Here is a 27,886-nt window from a genome sequence, read left to right as displayed (position 1 = left end):
CACATTTCTGCCACTATCTGCCATCTTTATAATTTAGCCGCATCATCTTATAATGAAAAACACACTGTACTGTATTATGCTTACATGACTCTGGCACATATATTCCATATAGCAACCCAATCAATTATCAATTAATTCTACATCATTAAAAGGAAACCAATTGTAATCATTTCTAACAAAACGGTACTTCTGGATCCTACTAGAGTAGCTTTGCATGACTCACAGTTTAATATAACCCTACATGGGGAAAATACAGGGACATCTACACATTACAGCCACAGGAGTTGTTTGAACCCCACGCCATGAAGCTGCCGGCACATTGTTTTTGAGTCACTATGCACCTCAGGACTCTGATGCTTTCTATGGTCTGCCACTTCGTTGCCGTGGTTCCTACATACTGCAATATTATCACTTACACCTGATCGTGGAGGTGATATCTAGGAGGAAAGACATTTAATGAACTGATTTGTGTCCAATGTGGCATCCTATCACAGCACCACACTCGAATTCAGTGAGTTCTTCTTTACTGCATGGATAAGTGCTTGATTTTATACACCTGTGCAATGGGACTGAAAAGCAAGGCTTCATGACAGCGGGTAGCTCCGCATGTTTGATTTGGCAGATTTTTTACACCGGATGCCCTTCCTGACACAGCTGGGGCTCTTTCGCTTGTTAGCCGACTGTATAAACCACTACATTACGGAGCCCCAGCAATGGGACTGTAAACATCTGAATTCAAAGATAAAGAGGTACACTATATACACTATATTAACTCATGTTCATATAGTGTATCCTATAGTGTGCAGCTGCTCAGCCTCTGTCTGTAATTAGCCATGTTGCTATCCTTAAGCCAGCTTTCTTCTGACTGGTCGCCACTTTAAAACTTGAGGTTTGAAAACCAGGTGGGTGGAGCTGCTGTGCTCACAGTCAGAGGAGTTGGCCTGAGATGACCATTAATAAAGATTTCTGTTCTCAGTGTTAGAAAACACTGTCTGAAACAGCACATTTATTATAGTACACTCTGAAGTCTGAGCTCATAAGGATTATTGGTAGACACTCTGAAGTCATTATTTAACATTGTGACAGTATATAATGCAGAGATGTAGAAGATGGGAAATAAGGATGGCCCTGATTTAAATCGAAATTGAAATTTTTTACCTAACTTAATGGGTTTGTACGAAGGATGCAGTAAACGGTTAGTTCCACCTAATGTTTTTTCTTTTGGAAACAGAAAACAAGCGTTGCCTGTGCCTAATCCTGCCAGTGAAAATAACATCATTTTGCAGCACTTGGGATGCCCTGGACTAAGCAATGGCTCTCCATCAAGCGCTTTAGAAACAGAGCACAGATCACATTGGCCTGACAATAAAATGGTGTACACACCAGCAAACTCAGGTTGTCCATCTGGCAGCAGGCGCTGCCTGTCTATCCACTGGGATCATTCCTTCCTACTCTTCTGCCTCCCACCACTGTCTCTCCAATTAAAAGTTACACATCAGCCTCAAGTCTGAGCCAGACTTCCAGATGGTTGGAATGATAGAGCAAGCTTTTTCTTCTGTTGCATTGTCAGCGGAGAAATCAGTTACCTGTGTGTCTATTTTCCAAAAGTGCTGTGCAGTTGGGTGGTTGGCGGCTGCTTTGGGAATTGAGCCGAGTTCTCGTGCTTAGTTAAATCTCCAAACTGTGCTCTGTACTTTCAGACACAGAAGCTCGGAGCTGAGTGAGGAACTGCAGATTTCAAATGCTAATGCTGAGCCACATTTTGTTCCCTTTTAGGTTAGATGAGACTGTTTGTTTTTCAGTTTTGCTTTCACCGTTTCTCCTGACATTAAAAGGGACACCGAGACTTTTGTTGAAATGTGAAGAAATGCCAATTACAACTCTGCATTCTGACATAATAGGTTGCAATTTAAGTTGCACTCCCAGCATACGGTGAAGCAAACGTTTCTCTATGATCGGCTGGAGTGAGAAAGCTGAATATCACAAGCACTCATCCGACTGTCTCCATTTATTTCCTAGCTAGCTTTCAGACGATGATGTGCATTAAGCTGTCAGCGACCAAATACCGCAGATATATTATATATATATTTTTTAACCATTACTGCATCCACCGTTTGTTATCTCGCACGTGTTTTAAACGCAGTTGACAAGTAAATCCCACAGCTCAGTATTTGTGCTGCCTCCTTGTGAAAATCTTCCTGTGTATGAACAACGAGCACATCTCTTAAGACCGCAAGACTGCAGCCCTCACAACACAGAACCTTACTTAAACAGCTGAGAACTTAATCATAGCAAGCACAGGTAGAGCAAAGACAGCACAAAGGAGAATACGCCATGCTGGTATGGTCAGCATCTTCTCAGTGTATTCATACCAAAGCCAGCAGAGCATCATCAGTTCCAACTGCATCCTGCAGCTCACACAATCCCGTGTGGGAGACAACTTATGGTTTCTGTGTATCATTAACAGGCTGGCAGCCACCTGTCTTCGTGATGTGCTATGCTTGGATTTTTTAATTCCTCAATAACTGTGAGTTTTGATCCAATATCATCTGACAGGCACGTCTAATGAATAACAGATCCCGCCAACAGCCCAGTTTTTAAAGCAACATGGGACTTTAGATGAAATCCATCCAACGGTTTCTTGAACTGTTTTACAGTCGGCTGGTGCCAGGATACATTGTAACAGAACTTGAAAGCCTCACGCAGTCAAGTTGAATATCACTGTAGTAGATCAGAAGAAAACAGAAGAAGATGGTTGTGTATATATCCAATAGGTAATTTCAGTTTTAATTTCTCCTTTTTCGAAAGAAACCAATTCAATTGGTTTAAGCTTCTGACCAGGATCCCTCCTGGTGAGGTGAGGTGTTCCGGGCATGTGCCACTGGGTGGAGGCCTCTCAGCTGGGAACGCCTCTGTGTTTCCTTGGATAAGCTGGAAGAGATGGATGGGGAGAGAGGTCTAGGGTTCTCTGCTTAGACTGTTGCCTCAGTGACTTGGCCCCAGATAAGCAGAAGAAGATGGATGGATGGATGGAATTTCAGTTTTAAAATAGAGAACATAAACTTTTATTAAGGTCCGAACATAAGCCTGTTTTAAGTCAATTTCATCAATTTTCATGCAAAATGTAAAATTAGTTTAATTCCTTCAAACAACACTCACACCTAAGACTGTTAGTCTGCTGGGGAAAAGCTGATTACAAACAGGAAGCTAAATGAAAAACCTCCTTGTGATTGCTTTGGTTGATAGCAGATTGCTGTGGTTGCCCGTCGTTTGCATTGAGAACGTAGGGCTGTTCGATATAACGATATATTTCGGATCACGATATAAAAACGTCTACCGTTTCATTTTACGCTATCGTTTGTTTCGTGGTGTCGCAAAATAAACCGTTTACAGCAATATTTTTCATCATTTCGATAGTCACTCTAGAATTTCTTAAAGTTCTCTCTGTCTCTTATATTTAATATAACCACACTACGGACAGACAACCGACTGTTTTTATGCGTTGTCGTTAGCAACAACGACGGAAAAACACGTTGCGTGGCTCCACCGTCCACTTGTTTATTTCCCACATAAACCTTTCGCAATAAAGCTTCAGATGCTATTGAGATTTTTCAAAATAAACGGAATCGAGTGAAATAGTATGCAGAGTGTTTACGGACGAGAAGCTAAAAAGAGCTGTCAGGTGCTAAAAAATAAACCTTAGAACAGCCTTTTCCCCGCATCACGCCATGTAATAAATACTCACAAAGAAAATTGCAGCCGTTTCAACCTATCTAACACTTGGCTCCAGGTACACGACGCCCAGCTGAAAACACTTCACGCAAGTTGAGTTGCCCAAGATTCACAGACTTTACAGAAAAAGTAAACTTTTGGTGATATACATCGTTGTCGGGACGATAATTGTCTTATATCGGGATATGAGATTTTGGTCATATTGCACAGCCCTAGGAGGATGCTAACCTCTCTACAATTGCTTGTTAGCTAGACTGAGCAGCAGTGAAACCTGAAAAGGTGTGATGCAAACTGGAAGCAACTTTCAAAGTAAAAGATTTGCCGTATCACTGAAATCGACATGGTTACTTTGAACAGGAGCAGTAGCCTTTTGCGGTTTATGTCACACTCTTTACAGTTTCTCTACCGCTTAGCAGGCAGTTGGCGAGTGTTTACGCCGTCTTCCAATGCAAACTATGGGCTCGTGACCAAACGCAAACTAAAGATTTTCAGTGCAGCCTATTTACATCGTTGCACCCAGTTTCACCTAGCAACAGCAAGCAATCTCTAGCAACCACTCGCTAGCCAACTGGGAAATACACATTTTTCACTAGCCGCCTAGAGACCAGGTGCCTTACACTTTTATCCAACTAATTATGGCTGTCAACCTTAATTTGTTAATCAACAAATGAGGAAACACAAAAAAACAGAAGCTAAAAATTGTTCCTGTTTTTCAAATATGCAGTCTTGCTGCTTTCTTTTCTATGTACGATAGCCAATGTTAGCACTCATTAGCTTAACTATTGTTTGTCGCTAAAGTGCAGCAGTCGCCAAGCAGTAATATTTCAGGGAGGTTATTTTCAGTGTCAGTTTAAATGACCAAACATTATGAGCTGCTGTGGCGTTTGGCTGCCTGTATGGCAGGAATAGAAGTAAGGGTGTTTGCATGCAGTGCCATGCAGTATACTAGCTGCTGTGACAAAAGGGTATGCACTCGCTTTTACATTATAAATAACAGAACGGAAACTGGCAGAAGAGCAAAAGAAAGCCTGTTGTTGTTGTTTCATGTTCAAGCTGGGCAATTCATATAATGATGTGACATCATGAATGAAAAGGTGCCTTCCAATGCAATGCTTTTGCTGACTGAGCTAACCAGATCATCAAAACCCAACAAAGAAACAGACGCCAGTTATGCAGCAACAAAATCTTCCAGAAATAATAGGAAGTAAGGTCACATGATAATTAAAAATGTGTATCGTTTCATCTTTGCCATATTTTCAGAGTACAAATCAATACAAGCCACCACGCTGGCATTCAGCAGGGTCACCACTCAATGATCTATTTGTGTCTTCTTCTGTCTCCTCCGTCAAGCTCATTACCAGCAAAATGTGGGCTGAGGGTGAACTGTGTGGCTGAGCCTCAAGTATGCCCCTAATAAGTGCTAAAGCAGTGTGGTGGGCAGTGAGGGAGAATGCAAGGTGATAATTGAGAGCACAACAGTCATTTACAATATGTGCACCCTTTGTTTTAAATGTAGCATGCATTTCAGGCATCCATAGTAACAGTAAGTACTACATGCATATATACATACATACTAGGGGTGCAACGATATTCGTATCGATATTGAACCGTTCGATACAGTGCTTTCGGTTCGGTACGCATATGTATCGAACAATACAACATTTGTAATTTATTTTATCAACTTTCCTTCTGACGATGCTGTCTGTGTTGAGCGCTCAGTGAATCTGCGTTCGACTACTCCGCCTAGGCTGCACTGTCGAGCGCAGATCCACTGAGCGCTCAACACAGACAGCATAGTCAGAAGGAAGAGCGCAGGGCAAGCTAGTGAGACAGAAGTTAAGCTCTCCTTGCAAGATGAACCTCCCCCACTCTCATTCAGATCTGGCGTTTGGAATTATTTTGGTTTTCATGTGACGTATGACCCTGAAGGTAAGCGAGTCATGGACTAAAGTAAAACAGTATGTTGGATGTGCCACGCAATGCTTAATTACATGGGTGGGAACTAGTGTGTTAGCGCAGTTAGCTCGTTAACGTGTTGGCCGTCTAGCCCCATGCACGGGGCGATCGGCGGTAGCTCGTTAACGGAGATTTGCCGTGTTGTGGCGTTAAGGTCATTTCAACGAGATTAACCTGAAAGCACTAGTGGGAACACAACGAATATGACTGCACATTTACGCCGACATCATCCTAGTGCAAAGACAAAAACAACAAGCATGCTACTAACTTTAGCCGAGTCATTTAGACAGCTGTTAGCACATGATTCTCCTTATGCTGCTGAGAATATAGCCCAGAAGAAGCGGATAGTATAGCTTTTATTTTGGAAAGAGACATTTCTCTGTAATAAACTCTCTTTTCCAAAGATGAGTGATTCCTCAATCAGATACAGGGCTCGCAAAATCGCTAGCCCGACGTCCTGGGGCTAGCGATTTTTTCAGTCGGGCTACCAAAATCTATCTCTGCCCTGCCCGTCGGGCTATTGTAGGAAGGAAAAATATATGTCAATGCTTTTGCATTCTTTCAGAAATGTAGCTGGGTAATTATGTCATTGGCATCGGTGAGCCACTGTCAATATGTGACATATTGAAATCGCGTTTGAATTTGCGCTTGTTTTTTGCTTTCACTTTGCAATCGCGCGAACTGTGTATAGAGAGCGACAGCACTGATCTGTGAGTGATGATAATTTGTGCACCAATTCCTCTGACATCGTCTTATTAATCGTTAGCTTACTATGCAAACATGACAAGTGAAATCTCCCGCAGCTTAAACATGTGAGAGGTTGATCGCGCAGAGAATCGCTGAGCTTATGTGAGTCCGTGTGTAAAAGCAGCAGGATATATATTTTAGTTCTGCTGAGCCAAATAAGACAGGTCAGGGTGAAGAAGTGACAGCCAAAGAAAAGCTTACCACAAAACGGAGAAGTTATGACAAATCAGACTATAAGGCAAAAAGAAAGTGCAGCTTTATGGTTTCATGGACAAAAGAATTTCTGTTGCTGCAATATGACGAGCTAAATAACCAGGGCTGCACATAAGTGGTCCGCAGGTGCGCATTCGCTGTCAAAATAAAAAACACGCACAAGGGTTAGGGTTAAATTTAAAAACTGTACTTTTGAGTTAAAATATATATTTATAATTTTAATAAATGACAAATTAAAAAGGCATGAACATTTTTTTTGTATCGAAAAAATATCGAACCGTGACACCAAAGTATCGAACCGAACCGAACCGTGAATTTTGTGTATCGTTGCACCCCTAATACATACATAATTAAATTACCAGTACTGCTAATTTAAGGTAGCTGTGGCATAAACCTTACATTTGGTGGTGGACTAATACATCTTATATATATACATAAACTTAAACTAAACCTTACCAGATTACCAGACCTCGACAGATTTCTAAACATATTTCAACACAATGTTGAGCAGAAATGCTGACAGCCAGAAACGAGGAAAAACCAAAAATTATGTTACAATTTCATATAAACCACACGTACAAAGATACTGGGAACCCATCTCAATTGAACAAATCAATATAACAATGTAACAACCTCAATTATATCTTGCTGTTAGAGATTTTCTTCATTATACATTATAACCAAATCTCTATAATACAATATAATCAAGTAAGCCTTATATTTTAACCAAGTATGCCTTATATTTTGTGTGTTCATATATTTTCACATAACCAAGCCTATTGTTGAAGAATCACCTAACCAAGTCTATTGTTAAAGGAAAACTGATGCATTCCTTACCTCAGTGTCTGAGATGTTTGACAGCATGATATAATGATGCATTCTTTTCCTTCAGTGTCTGTGATGTCAGATAAAGCATGATATACTTCTGTATTCTTATCCCAGTGTGTGAAAGATCAGATAAGTTGATTTAATGTTTAACCTCTTCCCTGACAGTTAAAAGAGGAAGTACTATGTAACCCATTTTTGCCTTATAAATAAAGCAAGCGAGCCTGTGCTCGGTGTGTTTTGTCTTCTCAGAGACATTCACCCGTGCGCACGTTTTCTAATTACACTCTGAGTCGGTCTGCAGTTGTCTCATTTCTCTTACTTGTGTTTGAACAAATGTCTACCCCTGACACTTGCACACGGGGAGACGAGACCGTTTTGGAGGGAGATAATCTTGACTGAATAGATCAAAGTGAAGGGAGTAGATTGAGTCCACAAAGGTTTGACATGAGTTTGCGTGCATCTGAAATCTCAATTACGCTACTTTATTAAATTGATCTATCAGTAAACCCCTCCCTTATAGAAGTGCCTAATAATAGCTAAGCAACGATGGCAAGTATGTCTCAGTTTGGTTACTTATTTTAGTGCATTTTCATTTAGTCCACTGTGACCTTACTTGGGTAGTGCATATGTTTGGAAAGGTAGCACTGTCTCAAACTGAACACAGCGATTAGGGCACTTAATAAAAGAGACATTTATAATGAATGAGTGTGCTTGTATTGCTGGCTACTGCAATTTGCGAACATTTGCAACATGTTGTGCTTTGGAACAAACATATTAACTTAAATGCATAACCACTGAATCACTTTACATCATAGTCAATATGAGGTTTCAACTGCAAATCTGCTACTGCTAGCTAGCTAGTGCTGATGACGTATTGTCCTGAAATTAGATAAATGAAATAGTCTGATGGTGCCGCTTTTTCTGCTGCATGTACAACACGGTGAACAGAACAGAGAAGTGTTTAGCTCTCAAATTTTTTGCCTGCATCCAGGTACTCTCATAGCACTCAATGTAGCCGTACCTGAGAGTGAAACGAGTGCACTAAAAATAGCAAATGTAAGTATGGATGCATGCAATCTGATAATCTACAGTAATGACAATATTTAAACTGAAATGCATGTATATTGCTTAAAAGTATCTTCTTAACGAGCCTTTCCGGAAAAAAAGCACAACATTATAAGAAAATGATCAAGCAATGTATTTATCTGCTCTATTATAACATGCTGTCATTAGCATATTCAGTTATCTACCCTCCTTAGGCACTTGCAGTCCCCAAACAGAACTGCGATGCTGTTAATAGTAATAAGCTTTTTTCCTTTGTTCTTCTGTTGCTCCGTGATCGTTCAAAATTGTACCGAAAACTGAAGAAAATGATTTCAGACAAACAAAAATATATATAAATTTATCTAAGCTTAGCAGAAAGACACACAATACCAAATCCAGGTAATCACTGCTACCAAATCAAATCATTTCATACTCCAAATAATGAACTGCCACTTTTAAATTACAGGTATTTACAGTACTTTTCTCCCAGAATAGCAAAGAGTCTTTGTTGTGCCAGCGAACAAGGGAGGTCAAAACAAAGCCATTTATCTCTGTTGAGTTGGAAATTAACTTCTGCCTCCGAGCAATTCGACCTAGTAAGAACCCTGTTATGCTGCTGACCTCTCGGGCAACGTGCGAGTGTGTGCGTGTGGCAAAAATAGCACGGTGGTGGATGTATAACTTCAGCCGATTAATATCACATTGTTGACATGACACAACCGAGAAACAACGAAACGATCTTTTAGTCATTCAAACTGCAGGATGAAGAAGGGACATGAATAGCATGTAAAATATGAAGGTATAGCTGCTTGCTTACAACTCAGACAATAAAAATGTGTCGCAAGACTTCCTCTATCAAAAAATGAAGCAAATGGGCAACAGTAGCAGTGTGGCACTCACTAACTGTGTACACACGTATGTGAAATGCATATTTGCACAGCGATATCTCTTTACACATTACATAACCATGATATACTGTGCATATAAGAGGAAAGTGCTGCTTCTAAAGATATCCCTGAGAAGCCTAGACAGCACTTCTTGCTGGAAAAAAAAAATCAATAAAGCATGTCTGTGGTTTTGTGTTGAAGCTTTAAAAATTGCAAGAAACTAAAAACTCTTTTATAAATCAGAAAATTATAAAGAATACACATGGGGACTGCCCACTCACAATTTTCTGAATTACTTGTAGAAGATACGCACAAGGATTTCTGCTCATCTAAGTTTAAGAGAAGGCAGATAAGCCTCTGGATTCTCTGTTCAACACCTGATTATATTTCTCGGTCTTTTCTCTCTCTCTTTTTTTAGCAAGTTCTTCATAGTTCACAGGCACACGTGTAAAAATCCCTGAAGGTGTAGCCAATCTGATCTAATACCCTAAGACTCAGAAGTGCAAATGTCTTAAAAAGACTAAAGTTCTTCTTCTGGGATTGATTAAACCCCTAAATTCTCATCTGTGTCTCTAAATTCTATACTAGTGCTATTCCCATAAAAATAATGCCTATGCACAGATCTATGATCGTGCCGGCAGCCCTCATTCTCTTACTGACAGGTTTAGCAGCCACGGGGAAGGAGAGATATGATTGTCCACACTGTTACGTTGTGTGCATTTACTGCTTAATTTGTAAACCAAGAGGTCAAGTACCAGAGAAGGTGCTCTGGATTAGTTGGGAAACTTTCAGCTAGAGTATCTTAATGAGTTCCCGTCAACACGTTGGAGCAGAGGAAGAGCAAAAGACACAGACGAGGTGAAACAGAGAGCAGAGAACAGCAGCAAAACTTCATGAGGAGTCGCACACTGAGCTGAAACAAAACAGGTGGGCCATCAACCAATTAGAGAGGTTTAGTCAACAAATCAAAGCGTCCCAAAACTGATCCCAGTGGATCCATCGGCATGTGAGTGTGTGCATACAATAAATGATGTGCTACATAAGCATCAGTCCATTAGATTACATAAACCAGCGGTCTCCAACCCCCGGGTCTCCAACCCCTGGGTCTCCAACCCCCAAGGCCACCAGTCCATGAGTCGTTTGGTACCGGGCTCAGGTGTGAAATTAATGGTTTTCAGGGTTTTTATTGTTATTTTTTAATGGTTTTTATCATTAAATCTTCTTCTTTTTTTTTGGTACCGGTACTGGTTTTATTTTGCTGTATTTATCCGCGACACCTTAAAGGCCGGTCCGTGAAAATATTGTCAGACATAAACCGGTCCGTGGCGCAAAAAAGGTTGGGGACCGCTGACATAAACAACATGAAACATCCTGTGGTTTATGTAAAATGTTAAAGGATTTTGCACAATCATTGTCTCTGATACAGGTCTCATTTCTCAGCGTCAAAGTCAGAACAACCTGGAAATATAACTACAAAGTTCGACAAGAAAAACTTGCATACTGTAGCTTTAAGATATCACCAGTTGTGGTGGCTTTTGTCTGCTCATCCACTTTACAGCTCCGCAAGCCTGAAGAGATAAATTTTCTGAGCTCTGCTCCCTTTTCTGTGGCCTCAGAGATTCTGTTATAGGGGATAATTGTTGTCTCCCATACATTCATACTAGCTGTAGGGACCTACGTGGAAAAGTACATGAAATGCAGTGCAGAAAAATCAATACAACCATGCTAATTGGACTCTCAGCAGGGAGGGAGGAAATGGCTGCGACTCGCACCCATTTCTACAATCCAGCGATGATGAAGAGCCAAATTGCATGTGACACATTAGACAGTGTACTGCTTAGTTACCAATAAAAAAATTAATTGTTTTAAGATCTAACTGCTTCCCATCTTAGCGTCAGATCAAAAAAAAGCGCTCACGCAGTATTCCCATTATAAATGAACAGATTCAAAAAACAACCTATTCTACTTTTCTATTCTACGCCGGTGTTTAGACAGACCGTCTACTTCCTTACTTTGTTATATTAATATAGCAACACAGCATATAACCTACTTATCGAATGCTCTCAGTTTGAAACCCCCTGGAATACGTCCGCACCTTGTTACTATGCTAAACATGTGATGTCCTACCAATGAATTACATAAAACAAACAAATCCCCTAAGAACAGAAAATTAAATGGATAAATACGTCTCAGTGATAGGAGACATGGCTGTAACCGAGAACATAATGAAAACAATGGCGGCGCATTGCAAAAGCAAATGTAAGATGCTAATTAAATCCCCTGAGTAGGTTGTGAAAGCGTCTAAATGACGCATAGTTTACCATCCAACGGGCATTAGTTTAACTATCGGTATTATTGTAATACATCTGTGCTCTAATAGTAGAGCCAGGACACATATTTGAGGTTTGGCCACAAATGACAAAACAATAACATTTTCTTGAATATATCTGTGAAGGTTCTCAGTCATCCAGGTCATCGTAGTCAAAGGAGCTTGCAAAGAAAAGCGCCTGGACTTCTTTAAGTTACTTGAAGACGTTTCACCTCTCATCCGAGAAGCTTCTTCAGTTCTAAGGTCAAATGGTGGACAGTCCCAGATAGGTCCCACTAGGTTTATATCTGGGACTCTCCACCATTTGACCTTAGAACTGAAGAAGCTTCTCGGATGAGAGGTGAAACGTCTTCAAGTAACTTAAAGAAGTCCAGGCGCTTTTCTTTGCAAGCTCCTTTGACTTTCTTGAATATACTTTATTAAAAAGTTTCTTCTTGATAAAAATAGCCAAATATCTCACCTGTTTAAGCTCAGTCCCCCTAAAGCCCCCGGTTGTGGTATTTATTGTAAAAAAACAAATCTGGTGCCATTTTCTGGAAGGTTGTCAAGCATAGCACACTCACAGAAGAGGCCACCTACTATTACTACGGCTCAAAACAGATGCTGGATTTGTTTTTCTCCTGTTCTGTTGCAATGAATTTGGTAGATTTGGAGGAATTTGTAAAACAGGTTTAAAAACATGACTGACTCATAGATTTATAGCCTTTAGTTATTCTCATATTCAGCTTTAATTAGGCAAAAGTACATTTTGTAACATCGTTCACAGAGATCAGTGGTTTGTGGAGCGTTTTTGTCCCGGGTAGAAATGGTGAATAATGGCCTGGTTTGGAGAAAAGCACTTAATGAATGTATTAATACACCTGTGATAAAAGTCAAAAAGGTTTAAAATTTAAAATGACTGAATTCAAGAATTTATGACCAAATCATCGGTCGCTCACTAAAATTAAGAAATTAATCAAGTATAATGTTCAACCACCAAAACAAATTTAGAAATTCAAGCAAATAACTGTGATTTGACATCATAATAATAATAATAAAATAAGTTAAGTTAACAACAGTAACAATATTTTAGCAATAAAACTATCATTTTGATTAAAGAGCGTGGACATACTGGTGGGTTAACCGTTACAGAAACAGATATTAGTCATTTCTAATTTAGGTCAACGGTGGCTCAAAGCTTACATTGGGTGGTGATCTAATGGATTTGTTAAGCACTGTAAATATCTAAAACAGTAGAACTGTAAAAAATTGTAAAAATCTTGACGTACCTCAAATCAAAAAGTAATCAAGGTTATATGTGACCATATGCCAGCTTATAGTTCCCAGTATTCTCGCCTATAGATACAGAACAACACTAAAACTGTATGTATTTCCTAATAAAACTTGGGAAATGATGGTAACCTGGGTATTTTGAGTTCATGCTGTATATGTCACAGAGCAGAATGCACATATTCAGTTCCTCTGTAAACAAGCCAGCCTCACCAGAACACATTTAATGGTTTTAGCAGCTATGAAAGAACCAAGAAATCGCCCGACATCCCTAATTTTCTAAATCTAAAGAAAACCGGTAAAATGACTGGCTGTTGGCTGCCTTTGTGCATCCACTGTATGTTGGTGTCTGTGGTTCGGATTGTTTCTCTCGCTCTCTTTCAGACTCTGAATCAGCAGGTCCCTTCGGTAAACAAGGCAGAGTGATTGTTGGATTTGCATATTCCTGAATAAATTATATTTCATTTCTGAGATAAGCGGTGCACTACTGTTTGGTAGCTTTTCCTCCTCCTTCTCTTCTGCCTCCTCTCTACGCCATTCACGCATGCTGCCACGAATTAACCCTGATCATGAGGGACCGTGGCGAGTAAGAAAGTGCTGCTCAAAATTCATGTTTTCGGCGGAAGGAAAATCATGCCATTGGCCCCCGGTGGGGCCCAGACTGCCAACTACGTGTATGGTTAATCAGGGCTGATAATGATTCATGCCCATGTCTGCCACCAAGGAGAAGGATGGGAGCCACGCTTAGTGGTGTGAGATGGGGCTAGAAAGCCAGGGAGGAGAGGAGGTGGAGATTAAAGAGGCTGAAGCTACAGTTGGAGAAGAGAAATGGGAAGATAAGGACAGTAGTGGAGAGGAGGCGACTCCCAAAGACGAGTCCATGAAGGAAGGCAACGAAGGAATGCAAAAGAAGTCTAATCCGCTGGATTAGGCTGTTTAATGTGGGAGCAAATCACTATTTCGTGTGTGTGTGTGTGTGTGTGTGTGTGTGTGTGTGTGTGTGTGTGTGTGTGTGTGTGTGTGTGTGCGCAGCCAGACCAGCATATGGACATGTGTGCATATTCACAAAACTGTGTCTAATGGGCCTGGGTGAATGAGGTTCTTCATATGAACACATCTACAGACTGTAACCCCTTTTTAATTACAGCCCTGGCATGCTGAAGAAGCGACCACGAGGGAAGAAAAAAAAGAAACCTTCCATTAAACCACATGTAGGTCCAACACCCACCTCAATCGGTTCAGCTGATGGCTGCTTTTTTATTTCTCCCCCTAATTCCTCTCACTTCCTTGGGAGAATTGGGCTGGTGGTATTTTGGCTGTGAAAAGGAAACCATCGGACGGCAGGGGCATGAATATTCCAAATGACTAATGTTGCACATGCTTATTTTTGACATATCTGGCTTCCGCAGGGAAATAAAACACTTCTAATGCAGGGGGACCATCTGTTATCTGTTGCTGGTGTTTCAGAGCAGGCGGATTCGGTGCTCGCTCTTGTACGTGCGCGCACACACACACACATTAAGGATACACACAGGCATACAGATACACGCGCAGGAACGCGGGCAGACAGATCGACATGTTCTCACGCAGCGGGAGATGTGTCGTGCGTAGCCGGTACGACACATGCGCACACACACGTACTAACAGCAGAATCCGTCGGGAGCATGCACAACAGACACGCTCTAAACTCCTATACAAATTGAACACTCCTTTTCTTCCCCCTTTTTTCTTTTATTCAGTGTGTTTGTCAAATGCACTGTAAATCACGGGGTGTAGGTGACTGGGAATGCACACAATTTTTATACTGGCCATAAATATTCTGGCCTGTCTCTTCTCTGCAGCTGGAGCAGGATAATATGCTGGCAGTGTAAAGGGGGGGAGGATAGACTAGATGCACTAGATTCTCTCTTAGATTGGTTTGAAACTGTGGTCAAAGTAATAGTTGCAAGAGGTATAGTAAACAAAGCTCTTGCATGCATGGATTACCTGTTTGTTATTTTCAGAAAATAGCTTCTGGGTGTGCCATAATACCCCTGTTCAGGCAATAAGGCGTTCTGGATAGCTAGATTTGCCTCAACAATATGTGATGTGTTTGAAAAGAGTCCACAGCACAGCTAACAGTGCAAAGATTTTAGATAAAGTGCAAAATAACCACTGAAATAATTAAATTGTAACACAGATATTGTTAAAGGTAACCTGGATTTTTTATTTAAATAAAATAAATATGTTACATACAGTAACATAATATATAAATGCATATTCTATACTGTATATAAATGATGGCAGGACCCACATTGCTGTCACTTATTTATCTGTCCTGTTGGGGGCGCTGTGTAAGACACTCAGACCTATGCTATGATTGTTTTTTTAAACCATATTGGAGTCCATGCTGTTATCACATAACGCCTCTTAGCTTTATTAACAAGATGCACCACACAGACACAGATACCTGCTAATTAGTGTGAAGATATTAATTACATTTAAACTGAAATTTCTCTCCTGTGGAGGGTGTTAGTAGAATTAACCACAAGTTTATTTTAAATTGGTAGAGCAAAAAGATGTTTGCAGGATGGGTTAGCAAAGCGCAATTATGTTTGTCTTGTGAGGTGCATTTGTATTGTCTGCGATCGCTGCTGTTGTGTGCTCCTCGCTGTTTGCAGTGTTTGACATAAAACTGATAAATATTGGGGGCTTAGTTCTGACGCTATTTGGACTCCCACACCTGGTTCAGCTTTAGAAGGATTTTAATTGGCTGTGCATCACTGCTGTAATGTTACACTCTCACCCCTGGTGGAAGTTTGCGATTGGTGATCCCGCGTTTTTGTGTTTTGTCTGATTAAAATCCTGTTGAAGGTTTGTGTGCTCCTATCGAGCTGTTATGAAGTTGACAATTAGATACAGACAGCACAACCCTTTTTTTCTACCAGGGCACAAACATCCTGACTTCTGCTCTGAAGTCGGCAATTTTAACAAGAGCGTCAAGAGTGGGAGTTGACTCATTTTTGGAGCCGACTTTAAGTGCCTGTTTTTTTATTTTTGGCACTTCCACATCGGCCTCATTTTTTCAGCCACAGATTCTATTAACATTTATAAAACGTACCAATCGTGACGTTTTCGGCTACAGACATGGACCGATTTCGGTTAAAGCTGCTGAAACGCGTGCAGCACACATTTGACTTCCAAGAAAATCAAGACCAAACAGAAAAAATTAATATTTTTGTCTTTGAAGAATGTGGTTATTATGAATTTTCCAGAGCACACCATGATCTTTTTTAAATGCTTAGTTTTTAAATGTACTTTAACAAGTGTGTAACGCTGTAAAAACAAGTGCAAAGTGCAGGCTTTTATTATATGCACTGTTGAAACACATTTTAATATACTTGACATAAATTTGAGCGTAATTAGTTTATTTATGTGGCTACAGTACATGTGTATTATTCATCTCATTGTTTAGGCAATTTATTTTAATGTTTAGTCAAAAATATATAGTGAAAAAAATAATATTTTTTTAACCCTAGGACACTATCGGGTGATTTTCACCCGAGCAAATATATTTGATTTTCAATATGTTTTGTTTGTCTGTGTCATGGATCCTTGTGTAGCTTCAGCATTGTCTTTGACATCTTTGAAGGCGTGGGTGTTTCCCTAACCCAAAGCCCACTTTCTCCTACAGGCATGTGTTCGGGCGATTTTTACCCGGCAATAGTGATAGAGGATGAAGTAGGTTTTGGGTGGATTTCACCCAGTGATAGTGTTAGTGTATAAAATCAGGTGATCTTGCCGCATCTCAAGTCCCGATCTGTAGCGTGCTTGACATCCCTACCGCGGCACACTTGCAGGTGAGGCCAGACCAGTGGCAGCAGTAAGCAGTAGCCCCTTAGGGAGGTGCGCTGACTGCCCTGCAGGAGTGGACAGGAAGTGTGTCCACGCCATTACTACCCTGCGTCTATTTACTGCATGTAAGGAATAGGTAAGTAAGAGTGGGCCTGGAATTTGCATGTCATACTTATTTAGTGCAGTGATTATGACAAAATATCACAAAGTGGTGATTTCCAGGGGAATTCATATGATGAAAAAAATATTTTAGTCAACCGGTCATTTCCTCATGACTGGTCATTCTCCTGCAGCTGTTCGTGTGTCGAGACTGTGCTCAAATGTCCCAGGAATGGGTGGACCAAAGACCAACTTTCCAGTGTCATTATTTTTTTGTTTAGGATTTTTTTTTATTGTCAAATTCCTAATTTTTCAGAAATTTTTGAGCATTTTTTAGGCCCCCCCCCCATGACACTTCTTCTTCATTTTGTTAGACATGGCACAGTTGAAAATAAAAGAAGACCACTCCAATTTGTCATGTGTTGTCAGATTTTGATATATTTTGATGCCAAGTACTTTTTGGGTATATTATATTGGGTAAAAACCACCCGGCGTTAGTAATGGTGTTACTATTTATAGCGATAGTGTTCTAGGGTTAAATGAATGCTTATTCAGGTCAATTTTAATTTGACTTATTTGTAAGTGATCCAGTCGTCTGAAAAGTGTCTCCTCTCTGTTAGTCGAGCCCTTTTTACCATGAACAAGTATCTATGATTGCACCTTAATTTCAGGGAAGCTGTGCAAATCCTCTAAACACAATGCAATTACACACACCCTGTAGTTGATCCATTGTGGATACACAGTTAAAATAGTATCGCATTAATTAAAATAGGCCAACAAACCTGTCAGCTCTTGTGTGGAGGGTAAAAATCTAACAGAAAAAGAGATTAATGTATTCTGAGAAATCAACTCATAAGCATGTGCAGCACTGAGAGGCTTGCTACGAACATTATCTTGTGGCTACTTTGTGGTGAATCTTTAAAAGAGGGGTTTTAAATTGTGAGGGGAAGGGGCGAGGTCACTAGAGCAGTGGTAAGGTTTAATAACTCACCTCTGTCAGCTGCCTTTAAGTGAGGATCTTCACTGGAAAGACTGCCTGGAGCACCCTGCGTGTCTTTGATCTACAAGCACATAATGGAAGCAGAGAGGGGAGAGAGAACAAGGTCAAAGATCTGCACACTTGTGAGACCTTGGGTATCACCTGCGTTAATGTATAAAGCGACAACAAAAGCTATTTTTTTTTCTTTTTTAAGATCATTTCAACTCAGGTCCATGACTCTAATATACACCTCCCACCAGAGAGAGGAGACACTTGTTTTAAAATACATGGTTCCTCTCTGTGCTCAAAGAGGCTCCCGGGAGCCTCTGCAAGACAGTTTAATGATGAAAGACAACATGTCTGGATGCAAGTGTTCGCTTTCAGATCGCAGGGGAAAAACAGGAAAAAGCCAAAACTATTTTGGGTCTTTAATTTTCTTTTAAAAGATGCCACGTTCATTTCTAAAGATTCAAACCGCGTCGAGGAGCCTCACCTCACGCAAGGTAGGTTTAGATACAGTAATCGCCTAATCCCTCCCAGAATAAATATTTTTGGAGTATTAAGCTGTGGCAGCAAAACATATGAAAAATATGAAATCTCAAAATATTTATGTTTATCTGTAGCTGGGAATCTACCTGAGGTTAGGAAACGTGGATTATTTCAGTCGAGCTGTATTCTGTTGTTGATGCTTGTAGGCATTCTGTATTAAAAAGAACATTTTGCAAAACACGCACTCTTTCTGGAGCTATCATGATGTTGAGGAGGACTAAATATGACAAGATTCCCACATATGGGACGGAGGAAATATAGGTCTGATTTGATGACTTGTCGCATGCTGCATGCTGTCACATTTTTTTCCTTCACTGGAAACCAGACTGTAAACTCAACTGTGCGAGTGAGAGGCGTTGCCAAATGCAGTGTGACTCACCACCTCTGAGGAGAACAAAAACCTGCTTAAGATCACGGTGACATCGCATGCAGTGTTTGCAGTTCCGAATATTTTTGACAGATTGGACTGAATACAAATGTGAAAATTGTCAGGCAAGAAAGGGAAAAAAGAAAAAAACCTTAAGAGAACATGTCACCGAGTAACTCTGTTTGACAAGCATTTTAAAGAAACAACACACAACGTTACTCCCATGAAGCTTTGTGAGCTCAGGTTCTGAAATCTTCAAATCTGCCAGGGAATTTGTACTGAACCTATTCGATTGAAATTATGCTATTTTATGTGTTAGAAATCAGCAGGGATAGCATAAAGCAGGATCGACAGACGCAGGAACCTGTATTTTGAAGCCTTGATAACAGCTTTCATCCCACTGCCATCTTTTTTTTTGTTAGAGCCAAAAGTGACCATATTCAGAGAATATGCTGGAGTGCTAAATTATTTGCTAATGCTTGTGACCTTGGTTAACAAGGTAAGGCTTAAGACATAGATCCCTGCTTATTGCATTTCAGCTACTCCTTTGTTACCGCAGCAGATAGCTCCACATGTTTGATTTAGCAGACTTTTACACAGACACCCTTCCCAAAAGAAGGTTTGGAATTGAACCAGCAGCCTTTCACTTGCATTTAAAGAATGTTCCAAACAGGACATTTATTAAAAAAGGAAAAAAAAATACAATAGACACTATAGACACAAACATCAATGAGCAACACCTGCACTGGTTAGCAATGTGTTAGCACAGTTAGCACTGTGTTAGCACAATTAGCACTGTAGCTTCACTGTCGCTAGCAGGTTCTGGGTTTGAACCTTCTGACTGGCAGGGCCTTTCTGCATGGAGTTTGCATGTTCTCCCCTGCACAGGTTTAGTCTGGCATAGCTAAAGCCCCGCCCCCACAGTCCAGTCCAAGCACATGCATATTAGGCTAACTGCTGATTGTGCTATGATGTCAACTATGATGACAACTCGTTAGCTAATGAGTGTGCCGTTTCACACCACAGATAATCCTTCATTCAATCAATCCTTCAATCCTTCAAACAACTTTTCGATTAAATGACCTGACATGATCGACCGATTTCATAAACTCAGCAGGTTTGTGTCAACTCAGAAAGCAGTTTCACCATCGACTTCTATAGGACCGGAAGTATTTTTGTAACCACAGCTATCACCATCTGGTGGCCTTTAGACAGAATTCAGGAAGGGACTTCTGCATTAGCATCTATGGGCAATATGGACCCATTCCCTGACGCTAAACTTAATAAGCAGTCAACAAACCTGAAAACAGATGGATTAAAACCATTTATTCTACCATGCTATATTTTGGGTATTTTATCGTGCATTTTCAGAGTCAGCCTCTAGTACCTTTTTGATAAACTGCAGTTCTGGTCAAACATTTCCTACTTTTTTTAAGCCTCTGAGCTGTCAAACTGTGAACATACAAATGCCAGTACAAAAGGAAAAATACAAAAAACAAAGCTGAAATGATAAAAAAAAAACAAAAAAACACAAGGTCAGCCAAGTAGTAGCTCACCCAACTCACCATGAAATGACAAACGCAACACTGATGTTGAGAGACACTTTGAACATCCATTAGGTAACCATTGTGCACATGTTTGATTAAAGTCTGACCAATAACTGTGAACTTTGGACGGACAGGTCGATGGATGGACCAGTCATTTGACTGGATGTGCTAAAAATCCCCAATCTACAAATCCCAATGAAGTGCATCGGTGTTTCAAGGACACAGGAGCTGATGCATTTATTATCAACACATTTACAGCTCACTAAACAGATTACTCATTAAAGTTTTCTCATTATGCTAACAGGAAACATAATTCAAGCACTATTATGTTGTTTTTAGTTGCATACAAATGCAATTTCTAAAGAGTAACAGTTGAAAACACAAAATAGCTGCTTTAAATTATTAATTCTTCTTCGTTCACCTTTTTTCACTCCCTGTGTGTTTATGCATCACTCTGCATTTAATTATGAATTATTATTAATCTCTTGGTCTCTCCCACAGCGTGTCTTTTGTCCTGTCTCCCTCCCCTCACCACTAACCTGTCTCAGCAGATGTCTGCCCCTCCCAGAGCCTGGTTCTGCCGGAGGTTTCTTCCTGTTGAAAGGAAGTTTTTCCTTCCTACTGTCACCAAATCCTTGCTCATATGGGTCGTCTGACTGTTTCAGTTTTCTCTGTATTATTGTAGGGTCTTAATGCCTTAATGTGTTATCTAAATAAATTGGAATTTAATTTCTTAAAATGGTTCAGTATACAAAAAGTGAGGAGAGCTTAAATTTTAGAATCGCAATACCAAACATGTTGGCTAGTTACTACAATTAAATATTATGTGGGGACAAAAATAATTTATGCTAGCTTGCTAATATGCAGTATGCAATGTAAATAACATAACATACTGTGCTAGTCAGTAACTTGGTCTAGATGACCAGTGAATATATCCATGTATGCTTTATTTTTATTGAATATATAAAATATATTTCAATCCTTTATCCTTTTCCATTCATTTAAAAATCCAGCTAGTATTGCGGAGTTATAAATAGATACAGTATCTTCGTGACAATGGTCAAGGTTCGCCTAACCACAAAGACCTCAACAAGACAAGTTTCCTGCACGTAATGTGGTATTACCACAGGCAGAAATGATGGAAGCTTCACTTCAAGTGCAGTCTTCTCATTCTACCTATCTCTTCACATCCACATCATTCTCCAGTTGTTTGTGTCTGAGAGTGAGACACTGGCAGAGTAAAGCCTTCAAGCAGCCAAATACGCTGCTCTCAGAAATCAGCCGGCACAAGAAAACAGAGGCTTGCTCTTGAAAACTGTCTGCCTTTGAAGGATCTTTATTCTCCGCTCCCCAGCTGCTGGAGATGCGTGTAACTGCTTAGACATACAATGGGTGCATGTCCATGGAGAGCTGGGCCCAGTAAATGAAAAGAGGGGCACACATACCCAGGAAGCAGCTAATTAATTGACAAGCAGATATTTCGGAATTTATAATCATCAAACAGACTTCATTTTGTTCCCCCACCACCATCCTCGCCAACCCGTTATCCCAGGCGACTTACTTAAGAGACTTATCTTATAAATACAGCCCTAATCAAAATAAATGACTAAAAGCTCTGAGGGAGTTGAAGGCTATACACATTTACATCAGAGGAACTGATGCAATTTAAACAGCCGCCTCAGCACCGCTGAGTTAGGTTCAAATCACAGAGAATCCTAACTTATGTAATACTTCCACTGTTTTTTCTTTTCTTTTCTTTTTTTTTTTGGTTGTTGTTGTTGCTCAGTTTGGCAGACCTATATTCATGACAGCCAACTAGGAGAGACAGAGCCTCCCTCTATGTGTGTGTTACACTGAATTCCCACAGCAGCATTCGTGCGCTGTGAGTGTATCATATTATAAAGATTTTTTTTCTCACATGCTTTTGTGTCTATTTGACTTCACCGTGTGTGTGTTTGTGCTCGGTGCACATCTGTGGGGTTGCCCATCTCTCAGCATTGGTTCAATGCTTAATATTCTTCCTTCTGTTTCCTACCGGGTATACATTTCTTGTAAAATGTAGCAGTGAGAGCGTTTTAACAGCCAGTGGCTTACAGGATCATTTACAGCTGGTCATTGACTGTCTGGCTGAGAAGCAGAGTGGCTGATGGATAGATTGTCAAAGTTTCACCTCGGTCCAAGTTTTGATGGATATGTTATAGCCACAAAGCCCAATATAACAGACTGCACAGACTGTGAAGCCGCAACTCACCGAGTATAAAAGCCCAACAGCTTTCTGTTGATTTAAAGGGAAGCTGTTAGAGAAATTTAATACACCAGCTTCATCTGTACCGAAGTCATGTTTAGGATTAATGTGGAGACAGCAGTGTTTATGACACGACGTGTATCTTTGCACAGGAACCGAGGGGCAACGGCTCAGTGTTTGCACAGCTCCTCTGCCTCTTGACACTGTTGATAACACAAAGTGAACATGACTGCGGCATTTGTAGAATCAGCAGTGTGGAGTAAAGGAGGATCGACGTTGTCACGACTTAGAGTCAGCAAACCCATTTTACCATCCGACCAACCGAACTCAAGTCATTGCACTCTACTGGTAAAATCGGTTGTTTTTCATGTGTTGTCTTACAAAGAAGGACCATAAGAAGAAAATAAGAACGTCGGCTCACAGCACATCACAGTTTACAGATTACCGTCCTGTGTGAAGCATAAAAAGAAACAATCTTAATCTTGAGCACAGTTTGGGTGAAGATCCATTAGCTGACTAAACTGTGCTAAGAGTAGTGACTTGTGAATTGTGGGTGGTATGAGCCATGGTACGAGCTCAGTGGTCCATCAGTGAGATGAGCTAAGAAGATGGATTGCTAAATAGAGCATTTTCTGATTTGTCAAATCAAAAGCGCAATCAAATCTTAGAGAAAGTAGCTTCAGTCTTAAAACAAATCCAAATTTCTGCTGGTTGGGCTATGACAACCAATGCAACCTCTTCTCTAAGGATGAGGATATACAGCAAAGATCCTTTGCAAAGGCGACTCTAGAAGCCTGGAGATTTGTTGAGATGACAATTCGCAGATCATGCCCGCTGAATTTAGTTTGGTTTCTGTAATTACTATGGAAAACATTTGTGTATCACATTTAAAGCTGAAGATCAAATCAGCACGTTTCATTTACTTTGACCCAACAAGTTATGCACAGTGAACTCAATGCAAAAGCTGCAATCGTGACATTTGCTGAAATCACGTGATTCACACTATTGTTCAGTCTGCTGCCTTATGACTTCGGTGCCCACTAGGTGTCATACCATAACCCTCAGTAACCAGATGTCCTGTTGCTGTAAATTATACATGGAACAAAAATGCTAATTTTATACACAGTTTATAACCTAAATGATGCTGATTCCCTGTTGACATTATGTGGCGCTGAGTTTGATCAAATATTTGACGATTAGATTAAACGCAGCACCAGGGATGCTACTGAAATTTTGTGGGTGGCACCAATTTGCCAAATCCACTAGCACGACCCATAAGATATGAAAGTCTTCATCACGTCGGATGTGTGTGTCAAGTTTCATAACTTCTCAAGCTTTCTTGGCCCCTCAGCAATAACTTCCTCTTTCATGGTGATTCATCATTCCACCAGGTGGAAATGAAAATTCACAACTTTCACAGAGAAGCATCGTCAAGGTCTGAAGTTCATTTAAATCACTTTTGAGGTGGATGTGGTAAACCTCTCTACTTTCAAGGTTAGGCTTAAGACTCTTCTTTATGATAAAGCATCTAGTTAGGGTTGGATCACGTGATCCCGTATCTGCCTTTAGTTATGCTGCAATGGGTCTAGGCTGCTGGGGGCTTCCCATGATGCACTGATTGTTTCTTCATCACCACCTTTTGGCAAGCTTTTTGTTTATACCAGTCAAAGCAGATGGCTGCCTATACCTATGGCTGGTTCTGCCGGAGGTTGCTTCCTGTTAAAGGGGAGTTTGTCCTTCCCACTGTCACCAAGCGCTTGCTCATGGGGGTTGTCTGATTGTTGGTGTTTTAACTGTACTGTAGTGTCTTTACAATATGAAGCACCCTAAGATGCTGTGATTTGGCGCTACATAAATATAATAGAATTGAATTGAATGGAACCTATAAAGAGAGGTTCATCAAAGTATAAAAGGCCTCCTGTCAGCTTTGTGGTAGTCTAACTATTGCTGGCTACTGGTGTATAGGTGTGTTCAGGTAAGGCAAAGGTGAAATTTGTTGAAAGTTACAGCAATTTTGTGCTTTATGGTAAAATATCGAAATCATGCTATTTGATGCAAACTCACTGTTTTCAAGAATAAATAATCCAACCTCCTTATAGCTTTCCTGACCAAGTTTTAGATGGCCCAGGTCAACCTGCTTAGATCAGTGCATTAAAGTTCAAAACATGTCATTTCCTGTCAGTAGGAATTGCCACTGACCGTTATCAAACATGAAAAGTCTGGTCTAGATTCTACAGTTTAATGATGACTGAACTTCTTTACCCGCACCAAAAATATTAAAGTGCTCTGTCTTTCCGTTCATTCTGTTTAACTTGGCCACATTTTAGGATCTGATGCTGGCAGAATTTAAGAGTAGATCAAGGCAGCACAGGCAGTGTGTGCTGGTGGAAGAGTCCATATGTGTGTCTGAGAGACAGCGTGTGTCCTCTGCGAGAGGTAAAATAATGACAGGCGAGAACGGATGGCTGGTGACGCGGTGACGAGGAAAGTGCCACATATTTTGGGCCTCAGGCTGGGCAGATGTGAAAAAACTTCTTCTCTTTTCCCTTCTTCCCCCCGGTTGCCTTCTCCACTCTTCCTCGCACCACCCCTCCCTGCGACGCTGCTCAAACAAAGGACACAGACGCCCTAAGTGGTTTTCTTTTTCCGATCCCATACGTGTCTGCTGGCGCTTTCGCTCTTCTGTATCTCGAGCTCGCAGCGAGAATAGTGACAGAATGAGTCACGGTGGTTTTTTAACAAGCCAATCTTTTGATTAATTTTAATGGCACTTGCTAACAAAATCTTCTTTCACTGGGAGAGAACGTTCTTATTATCACACGTTAAGTTGTGTTTTTGCATGAGATGAAATTATCTTTGACAGAGAGAAATATTACGATTCCAGATGTGCATTTTGCACCTTTTACTGTGTGAGTCATGCCTTCTGGGAAGTGGCACATAGTGTCGGCATACAGTGTACAAGCTACTGCGATGAACTATTAAAAAGAAAAACGCGGTGCAGAATCCAGAGACTCCAGGTGAGATAACACAGACTATTAAGGTTAGTTAAACCCGCATTTCTCTGCACGTATATATCAGAAGGTGATGGCTATCAGCGCTGAGAAAAACAGCAGCTTGTGCGACGCACTCGCACTTTCAGGTCATGCCAGTTGGCTCCTCAAAAGCGTGACAGCGATGAGATCCAGACAGAACAGGAACAAGAAAGTAAAAGAGCAGAAGGGGAGAACATGGCAGCCAAGAACTACCACTTCAACATCAAACGAATGTTGTCACAACAGAGCAACAGAGCCACCCCTTTTAACTGTGACACCATTCAGCTGCTCATCACGCTGAGCGGGGCAAGGCGGAAAGCTACTGTAAGTCAAGCACAAGCACGGTGTTTATTAAATCAGAGAGCTGGGAGCGGAGAAAAGTGTGCATACTGTCTAAGCGGCGTTAGAAAGGCGGCCTTTTTCCTCATCCCTCCATGAAAATGAAAGTTGGGAAGGGAAATGAAGTGTGTCTTCCAATGACGGTAACGGCGATCAGCGAAGCTTGAGAAATATGGTTTTGAGAGCTTGGTGCTGGAGTTTGTAAGAGCCAAAAGAAACAATATATGTGATAATCTAGAGGCATCATTTAATGGTTTCAGATTTCACAGAACGGTGCGGCTTTTTCGAAATCAGAAGGGAGAAACGGGGCTGTGAAGGTTGATGACGTAGCCATTTATGTAAATGTGTAAGTTGCTGAAAGAAGCAGTTAAGTTTCTCTATAATCTTTAAGGCGGGTAATCGTATCATTTAGTGCTATAAATGATTCAGCCTGTGGGAAGGGAAAAAAAAACAGATTTTTATCCATATGTTGGCATTTTAGCTAACAGTGTCAGATGGATCAGCAGAAGTTCTGTAGTCATGCTAAATTTTAAAGAAACAGCTAAATGATCAGGAGCCAGACTCTCAGCTGAAAGAACTGTTGTATCTCTGACAGAAGGAAAACGTGAGGCAGGAAAAAAAGAAGAAGTAGGAGTGTCGGGGAGGCAGACCGAAAAGAAAGGCTGTCTCCTAGCGGACGCCGGCGTGCGGGGCTTGTCAGTCGTCATCGCGTGCCACTCTCCTTGTGAAACTGAGGCAATATACCCCATGAAATATTCACCAAAGTTGTTTTTGCTTAAAAAGGAGTGGCGAGGGGAGGGGGTGGCGGGGAGATGAGGAAAATGTGCTACTATAGATAAATGGAGAGTCCCCCAAATGCTTTTGATGTCAAGCTTGCTCAGGCTTTTTTACATGGGGTGCGACGGGGACACCAGCAGGGGGTCCATTAAATGTTCACACAAATGTACCCTTAACAGCACATCAGTCTCCACAGCCTGAGCTCCCAGTCCCCGACATAGTCTTCTAATTCTGCTGTAATCTTTATATATCCAAAGCTTTTGCTACTGATTCTTCTTTTTCTTTATTTGCATTGTGATGTTTGATAGATGTGGCACACTGGGAAAACAAGCACTGTTAGTCTATTATGGGTAAATTACATACTGAGGATTTATTGCTTTTAAATATTTCAACTCAAAAACTGTACATTTACTGCCAGTCAAATCAGTGATATCGAACTGCAGTTACCACCAGCTTTAAACACAAGTGTTCTTTCAAATCCAAAACCCAGAAATACAACGAAAACAAAACAAATAAGTAAGAAAGTTGATGTGCGAGCTTTTAGTGGGCTGCACAAATTCCTCCTGAAATGTTATTTACTGTAACTAAGGCCAGCAGTGATGTTGCAATTCTATGAAAAGACAAATGAGGGAAGGTTAACGTCATTTAAAAATGTACAAAAAAACAAAAAAAGACTGAATAATTAGGTCCTAATTAGGCTTAGGAGAGTTGGTGATTCATTAGCCGTGTTTGCTTTCGACGCAGCAAGTGCTGTCACGGCTTTTGTATCTGTGACTACCTCCGTTGCCGGGATGAGCATTGTGCAGGGGACGTAAGCATGGCGTGGAATAACAACATGCCATTAGCTGCTGCAGCTGCTGCGAACGCTTTCAATACAACACAACTGCACACGGTCCCTTTGTGTGTGTGTGTAATAAGGTCAAGACTGTCAGTTTTGACGTAGCACATTGTATAACACACCCCTCTCCTGATCAGGAGTTTCAATGTGGGCGTCTCAGGAAAATGAAAGAAGGGTAACATATGTAGTTGGGTTTTAGACGTATCTGGACAGCGACAAAAAATTATCTGTATTCTGCTGATGCTTAGCCAAGCTGCTGTTTTCAGTTTGAGGGA

General features: G+C 40.7%; 1 protein-coding gene across 1 annotated transcript in view; it reads right to left on the bottom strand.

Annotated features, from left to right (window-relative positions):
* Nucleotides 1–27,886, bottom strand: part of LOC146636636 (glucosidase 2 subunit beta-like) — a 175,984-nt gene that overhangs the window by 85,424 nt on the left and 62,674 nt on the right. Inside the window, exon 10 of the mRNA XM_085350952.1 lies at nt 17,930–17,999. Coding sequence (XP_085207078.1) covers nt 17,930–17,999 — 70 coding nt within the window. The remainder of the gene's footprint in view (nt 1–17,929; nt 18,000–27,886) is intronic.

The sequence above is a fragment of the Diplotaxodon limnothrissa genome, linkage group LG3 (assembly GCF_057381915.1).
Source record: "Diplotaxodon limnothrissa isolate DT_005_m linkage group LG3, D_limnothrissa_male_GT1.1, whole genome shotgun sequence".
In the NCBI taxonomy this organism is placed as follows: domain Eukaryota; kingdom Metazoa; phylum Chordata; class Actinopteri; order Cichliformes; family Cichlidae; genus Diplotaxodon; species Diplotaxodon limnothrissa.
This window is presented reverse-complemented; position numbering and strand designations above follow the sequence as displayed.